At 39.6% G+C, this 7,750-nt stretch overlaps 1 protein-coding gene across 1 annotated transcript in view; it reads right to left on the bottom strand.

Moving 5' to 3' along the window:
• LOC107704073 (collagen alpha-1(XII) chain-like) overlaps positions 1-7,750 on the bottom strand; it is an 83,584-nt gene that overhangs the window by 42,291 nt on the left and 33,543 nt on the right. Inside the window, exons 35-50 of the mRNA XM_016506917.1 lie at positions 7,295-7,434; positions 6,615-6,744; positions 6,390-6,529; positions 5,834-5,963; positions 5,615-5,754; positions 5,194-5,323; positions 4,933-5,072; positions 4,718-4,850; positions 4,493-4,632; positions 4,276-4,405; positions 4,057-4,196; positions 3,837-3,966; positions 2,905-3,047; positions 1,301-1,430; positions 1,039-1,181; positions 690-819 (exon numbers count right to left, since the gene is read on the bottom strand). Coding sequence (XP_016362403.1) covers positions 690-819; positions 1,039-1,181; positions 1,301-1,430; positions 2,905-3,047; positions 3,837-3,966; positions 4,057-4,196; positions 4,276-4,405; positions 4,493-4,632; positions 4,718-4,850; positions 4,933-5,072; positions 5,194-5,323; positions 5,615-5,754; positions 5,834-5,963; positions 6,390-6,529; positions 6,615-6,744; positions 7,295-7,434 — 2,169 coding nt within the window. The remainder of the gene's footprint in view (positions 1-689; positions 820-1,038; positions 1,182-1,300; positions 1,431-2,904; positions 3,048-3,836; positions 3,967-4,056; positions 4,197-4,275; positions 4,406-4,492; positions 4,633-4,717; positions 4,851-4,932; positions 5,073-5,193; positions 5,324-5,614; positions 5,755-5,833; positions 5,964-6,389; positions 6,530-6,614; positions 6,745-7,294; positions 7,435-7,750) is intronic.

Below are 7,750 nucleotides of genomic sequence, written 5' to 3'. Positions count from 1 at the left end.
GTTGTTGTAGTAAAAAAAAACTGAAAGCTGAAGTACTAAAATTAACTGAAAATAAATAAAAATAAAACAGAAAAAAAAATCTAAAAATAAAATAACTCTAAAAACAACCAAATTAAAATAAAAAACTAAATCAAAATAGCAATATTTAAAAAATAATAATAACTAATGCCAAAAGCACATAACAAAATCACCAAAAATATAAAAATAAACGCTAATTCAAAATATAAATAACAACAATAGCAAATAAATAATACTAAAATGACTTATATTATACTTATCATTAATACTTATCATTTAAAGTAGCACGATTTTTATAAAAACAGCTGAAAGAATGTCACACTATTTAAAAATGCATTAAACAAGTAATGTTGCAACTTGCAACTTTTAGGTAGTTACTCCAAAACATACTAGCTGCATTCCAAATGACGCACTATACACTATGTGCTCAACCATGTAGTGTATGAATTATATAAGGTTATCTTGTCATTCATAACCGGAGTCTGATAGACACTTTTTTTTATATTTTCATTGTGAACACATAGCTCACATTATTAATACTACAAAACATCATGGAATAGTGCATAAGTACGTAATTTGGGATGCGATTTGTATAGCAATCACAGAAAATGCATCCAAAGGTGAGAAATCAAAGCAGTGCATGTTTTGCGAGAGCAGTTCGTGTGACTTACGTGTTCTTCCATTTCCGTTTAGGGATCCGCCAGGTCCCTCAGGATAAACTGCCGTAACTGTGATGTTGTACGGGGTGTCAGGAAGCAGATTTTGAAGGATAGCGTTATTTCTGTTGCCGGGAACAACAGTCTGCAGAGAAAATCATCCGATTTTTTGCTGAATAACCACAGCCAATTATCAATTGAGACTTTGGTTTCTTCAGAACAATGTGCACTGATGAATCATGTACAGTATATTTTTTTGTTTATGTTCACTTCATTTTGTAGACCTAAATGTAGTGCAGATTGAAAGAATCCTTAAATGAAAAGTAGTGAAGGAGTGAATAACTAAATATATACTTTTACTCACAAATTCTGTAATGGGATCTCCCGTCAACGGAGCATATGCGATATTATATTGTTGTACGGGACCCTCAGCGTGATCCCAGCCGATGCTAATCGTGCTTGTGGTGGTTTCGAAGACCCTCATGTTCCTGGGTCCAGCTTGTGGTACTGCAGAAAATAAATATATGCATGGATTAATTCACAATGAGATCTATAACATGCATTTAATAAACAGAGTGAATTTCCATTTAATGCCATAAAGCATAATTTTTAAAGATGTAACTCACATGTTTTTCCTTTTCCGTCAATTCCTGGGCCTTCTCCATCAGCATATACCGCCATCACATTCACAGAGTACGGCGTATCCGGGACGAGCTGATCCAGGAAAGCATTGTTGATGTTGCCAGGAACGAGAACCTGTGGAGAAGACCATCATTTAGATAACACAAGGACAAGTATATTCACAAACATCCATTGTATGACAACCCAGCACAGACGATACGAATCTGGCAAAGCGAATATACATAATGATGTCACCGTTAAGCCCCTGTTTAGATTAGCAGAGCTAGATAACATTTACAAATAGATATGTAATGCAAACAGATGTGCTCATGGGGTTAAATGCTACATAAATACTGTCGGATCAGCGTAATTGCCCCCGGGGAGCGGTGGGAGCCGAAGAGAGACTGGATTCGGGGGTGACGGGGAAACCCCATCAGCTACCTGTCAACACGCTGCAGGATTATCACCCCATCTGCTTATTTGTTTCTCATTTGTAGGCTTCACATCACTGATGGCAGCTGCATACTTTCCATACACACCAACGCTTATGACAGAATCAGTTCTGGCACAAACTGATGGGTTTGACAAATATGGGTCAGCATTCAGGATATGAAAATTTCTCTTTTGTGTCCCAACTTGTTTTGTTTAGTTATGCAGGGAGACTTGTGAGCCTGAGAGTCTCTATACAGTTCCTAAAGAGCTTCTCTCTATGGCAAACACAGCAAAAGATGCCCAAAAGCAAAAGTGTAGGTGCTAAACATCCTGAGTAGTGACTTTAATTAACGACGCAACTAACTTAAAATACCTTGACAGTAGCAAAAACAAAAACTAGTTTTCAGTTGTTCAATAACGAACTACTATGTCCATTATGTAGCGGTGGATCTTAAATAAAAATACTACATTGCCAAGCAAGCCGAGACAATAAACAGACATGTTATCCTAAAATATTCCCCCCTCTCTCTCTTTCTCTGAAGTAGTATTGGAAAGTCTAATTAATTTCAGTGAATCGATTCAGACGTTTGTTGTAGCAATGAACTTGTTCAAATAAATAGATTCGCAGATTCATACGAGTCATCCCCCAGTAGGGTTCACAAAAGCCATTTTACTTGCTGTAGTTTAATAAATATTTAGTTAAATATGGCAGTTTATCATTTTGTTTTCAATTCATTGTCTTTGTTTTGGGTTTATTAGCTGCATTTTGTGTAAATTTACATGTTTGAGTTAATTGAGGTCCTTGTTGGTTTTTATTATATAGTCTAATAACTATCTAAAATGGCATGCCCCCTTTTACAGTTTTAATGTCGTTAGCTACTGTTTTTTTTTGTACTTGTGTAGTGTGGCAAACAATTTTTTTTCAAGTTGATGCTTGACTGCAGATTAACTATCAATTGATTGCATTCTGATTGGATAAGCTGTGTCCAAAATTGCTGAAAACCCTTGAAACAATATTTCATATGGTGTTCCTGTACCTCAATTGGCAGAGAATGATGCTAAATCCCAGATTTTCAGGAAACACACATACATTTAATGTATATTAAACGTATTACTTATGCATAAAAGTGTCCCTAAAATGCATAAATGTAAATATGCAGAATTGTGCATCACTCACAGACTCAAGCGATCGGATCCCACTCAGTGGGGCGTAGGCAACCCTGTACTGCTGCACCTGGCCCGAGGCGGGTTCCCAGCGCACATTCAGACTGTTGGGAGTTGGGTTGTAGACCTGGATATTCCGGGGTGGGACTCTTGGAACTGTGAAAGAGGGTGAGAGTGTGTTGAATAAGAAGCCACTAAACAGCAGAGTGAGAACAAGGAATTTACAGAACAGCGGAGGAAGTTGAACAGCTCACAGAAGCTTTTTAACAGGAGGAAGCTCAGTAAAGTTCAGGAATGAATGCTGAGCGAAGCATTCAACAGCGGCGCAGACGAGTTTTATGGTGAGAAAGTGCCAAAAAGGAAAGGCAGGTGGTGGGGGCATTTAGGGTTGATGCTAAAACTGCTTAGTACGCTTTTTAAACCGAAGCAGATGTGACTGTTCTTACAGAAATCTGTTAAAAACTCCAACATGAGTTCAAAGGATCCAGTTTCTTTTAGTGCAACTCACTAGCATAAATAAAAACTCAAGCATCCTAATCCTGTAGTTGTTGCTCTGCGTATACAATTTAGTAGTGAGCTAACATAAAACCCATTTTTAGCATTTATACAAACATGCATAAATTGTGTTGATTCTCCACAATGAGTTGTGAAGCATATATAACCCAGTTGCTAGACTGTTTCGAGTGGCTACTTAGGGTGTTGAAACTATTTTCACTGTTGCTATGTAGTTGCTAGGGAGTTTTGGGAAATGTATGGTCCAAGTCTAAAAATAAGACTTGGGTCCCTCCCTTTTACTCTCTGTCCGACAAAAATCCTGAAAAAATCTGAAAACTAAGAAACGCCATAGCACAGCTCTACTCAACAAGCCGCTCGATTTGATCACTTGGCACCTCACGATTTTTGTGCGATAGTAATAGTGATGCTTAACTGCCAAGTACGACTTACGTGTCTTTCCTTTCTCAGACTGTCGGAGACCCTCTCCCTCTGGATAAACGGGAACCACAGTCACTGTATATATCGTGTCTGACAGAAGGTTCCTTAGGACTGTGTTGGTGGTGCCTCCAGAAACTTGCTCCTGTTGATGTTTGAAATTTAAACAAAGTTATTGAAGATCAGCTGCATGTCCGGAAAGACAGTTGAGCCTCTTCCGTAGATCAGCTCTTACCATGTCTTCAGCACCACCAGTTGCTGGGACGTAGAAGATTCGATACTGCCGGACGTTACCTTCGGCGGGCTCCCAGCGCACCTTCAACGAGCTGGTTGTGGGATCGGTGACCTGCAGTTTCTTTACTCCACCCAGAGGCTCTGAGAATTGCGAGAAATTAAATTAAGCATGCGACATGCTAAGGGAGTAACATCCAAACTTGACATTGCAGGTACGCACTTGTTTTTCCATTCTCGGACTGTTTCTTTCCTTCGGCATCGGGATATACTGGTACTACAGTGACCCTGTACTCTGTGTCTGGTTGTAGGTTTCTCAGAATAGTATTGGTGGACATTCCCGACACTTGGGTCTGAAGAGTACATCAGTACAGCCACACAGTTAATAACAAGCAAACCAAATGGACAAACTCGACAAAAATTGTAATTTAATTCATTACCATGCTTGAAGCACCACCGGCAACAGCCACGTAGATGACATTGTACTGACGAACATCTCCATCTGCTGGGTCCCATCGCACTCTCAAAGAGTTCACAGTTGGGTCTGTCACCTGGAGGTTCTTCACACTTCCCAAAGGTTCTGGGTTAATAAATCAGAGATGTTGAACTCAGACAATAAACAGGGATCCATCCCGAAATTGCAAGTTACAAACATCTCGACTCACTTGTCTTTCCATTTTCTGACTGACGTTTTCCTTCCACGTCATTTTCATACATAGGCAACAATGTGACCTTGTACACCATGTTAGCATTGAGATTACGTAGGACGGTGCTTGTTGTGCCACCGGAAACTAGTTCCTGATCACAAAAACAAGAGATTTGGTCACAATGTGGAACGTCCTTCATATAAACCATTAGAGGCTACCTCATCACATCTTACCATCTTCTCACTGTCTCCAGGCTGCGGGACATAGAAAACCTTGTAATTGCGAGGGTTTCCATCAGCATGCTCCCATCGCACATTTAGGGTGCTGCTGGTGGGATCAGTAACCTGAAGGTTGCGAACTCCACCCAATGGTCCTGAAAAGCACAGATACGTGAACTTTAATACCCGAGTCATTCTAAACAATAGCCAGACATTTCAATTTGTGGCCAAGTTTATTCAAAGGTGCACTATGGTATGTCTTCACAATGAACTCACTTGTTCTTCCATTCTCAGAAAGAGGTTTGCCTTCCATCTCATGATATACTGGCACCAATGTCACAGTGTAGGTTGTGTCGGGCTCCAAGTTCTTCAGAACAGTGGAAGTTGTGGTTCCAGAGACTTGATCCTGCAAGACAGCAGTGTTTCAATAAAAATATACAACCTGTTTGCAACTCTAGAATGGAAACATTCGCATTAATTGTAGAGCTTGGAAATGCTTTACAGGTGTAATTTGTATAACAAGCACATTTTGTGAAATTTACATATGGAAGAACAAATAATTTATATACAGTAATAAGTTCAAAACATCCATTTACAAGTTTCAAAACCAAATCAAATCACTCGTAAGTGTACGAGTGGCAACAGAAACTACAGTCTTGTTTGCTATTTCTGGAACATCCATGGAAATCATTCTCACCACTTCTTGATCTAGGCTTCCGGTGGCAACGTAAACGACGATGTATTCCCGCACACTGCCTTCTGCTGGCTCCCAGCGTACGTTCAAGGTGCTGATAGTTGGATCTGTTACCTGTAGGTTCCTCACGCTGCCCAAAGGTTCTAAGGAGACAACAACAAAGTTGACTCAAGATTGACGAAATGTGTCCAAACCTCCTGATGTCATTTTGGAGTCACTTACTAGTCTTTCCCTTCTGAGAGAGTTGAGGTCCATCTCCTTCAGCGTACACTGGCAAAACAGTCACTGTGTACATGGTGTCTGGCAGGAGTTTACTCAGCACTAATGTTGTGGTGCTTTCAGACACTTGTTCCTGAAAGAAAACGGAGCTCAGTACACTATATCTTCTTCAAACCCATTCCAACTAAGGAATCCTAGTTTGTTTTAACAAAGACTGGTTGCACAAGGTCTACCCATTTAAAAAGATAAAGAAAACTAAACTTGTAAACTAAAAAGAAAACTGAACTCTCTCTTTGTAGCTTGCCAAACAGATTGTTTTCAGTTTACTCCAGCTCCGTCTAAACATTGGTGCTCCCAGTTGTAAACTTTCCCGCAGGTTTTTCAGCATAATGAGAATTCAACTAGAGTTTCATTACATCACTCTCTCATCTCTGGTCCTCAAAGGAAGACTATGTCTATATACGTCTGTCTGCAAGCTATGCCATTAGATTTTAGAGAGATTTCCACTTGTGACATCAACACTGTATAAACAAACTTTGAAATATTCAGATATTCCTACCATGAGCTCAGTTCCTCCATTGGTGGGCACGTATAACACTTTGTAGCCCTGCACGTTCCCGTCGGCGGCATCCCATGTGGCAGTGAGTGTTGTGAAGGTGGGATCAATGAGATGGAGGTTTCGAACACCTCCAAGAGGCACTAGAGTGAGATAGACAATAGTTTTATAACAGAGATAGTGTGTCTGTGCATAGATACCTAAATAAGCTACAAGGTTGATACACACATGTCCTTCCATTCTCAGACTGGCGCCTGCCCTCTGTGGCGGGATACACTGGAACCACGGACACTGTGTATGGAGTATCAGGCTGCAGGTTTCTTAAAACAATAGATGTTTGGGCGCCAGGTATTTGTTCCTATTTACAACAATGGGAAAAATAACTTCAGTGATGTCTTGAGTGATGTCTTTATGTAATAAAGTTTCTTTAGACACTTTCCAACTCCTGTACTACCAGTTGTAAAGCTTTCTCTAAGTATTTTAAGTCATGTGTATCTGTTTTGCATTTTTTGCTGCTCTTTATGTTTGTTTGTTTGTTAATACTATCCATTTTCTATGTTGTTATGTGTTACTATGTTGTTTCTATATGTCTTTGCTATATCATGATATGCAACTGCAATCATTTTGTTGTTTCTGGACTGGGCAAATGTCTACTGTCCAACTCAATTGATTATCTGAGCTGTCTGTCTGTGACTATGTGAAATGACTGTTCATTGTGTTACTGCTTATGTAAAGCGTCCTTGAGCCTGGGAAAGGCGCTATATAAATTAAACATATTAATATTTGACTTTTTTGCAACGAGACATTATTTTTTATGACAATTAAGCACAAAAAAAAGTTAATTTTCTACTGTTTAAAATTTCTTATTTTTTCTTATGGAATAATAGTTGTGAGAAACAAAGCCCCACCATCGCCTCAGTTCCTCCAGCTGCTGGGACGAAGAATATTTTGTACTGGCGCACGGCCCCGTCCGCGGGGTCCCATTTGACATTCAGAGAGGTCATGGTTGGGTCGGTGACCCTCAGATTCTTCACACCACCCAGGGCCCCTGTAAAGAAGATTTCCATTTGACTGTTTTGGCATTAAGTGTATGAAGCATAATCCAGATCGTACTTCCAGACTGGAGTTTGGACAGAGTGGTGCAATATGCATATTCACTCCTAAAAGTAAACATTCTGGGCTTAACAAAGAATATCTTCTTAGAACCTTTGCTGGCTGTAAATTTGCACGTAAACTCATAATAATCTCTATGGAAAAGAGAATCAGACAGAAACGTCAGAAGGAGTCGTTTAGTCACCTATTTTTCATTCTTAATCAGTGAAAGCAAGATATTGAGAGTAAGACACAGAGGTTTCTGAGAGAAA

Source organism: Sinocyclocheilus anshuiensis, unplaced genomic scaffold, assembly GCF_001515605.1.
Source record: "Sinocyclocheilus anshuiensis isolate Anshui unplaced genomic scaffold, SAMN03320099.WGS_v1.1 scaffold534, whole genome shotgun sequence".
Classification (NCBI taxonomy): Eukaryota; Metazoa; Chordata; class Actinopteri; order Cypriniformes; family Cyprinidae; genus Sinocyclocheilus; species Sinocyclocheilus anshuiensis.
Note: the sequence above shows the minus strand (reverse complement) of the source record. Positions and strands in the feature narration are given on the sequence as shown.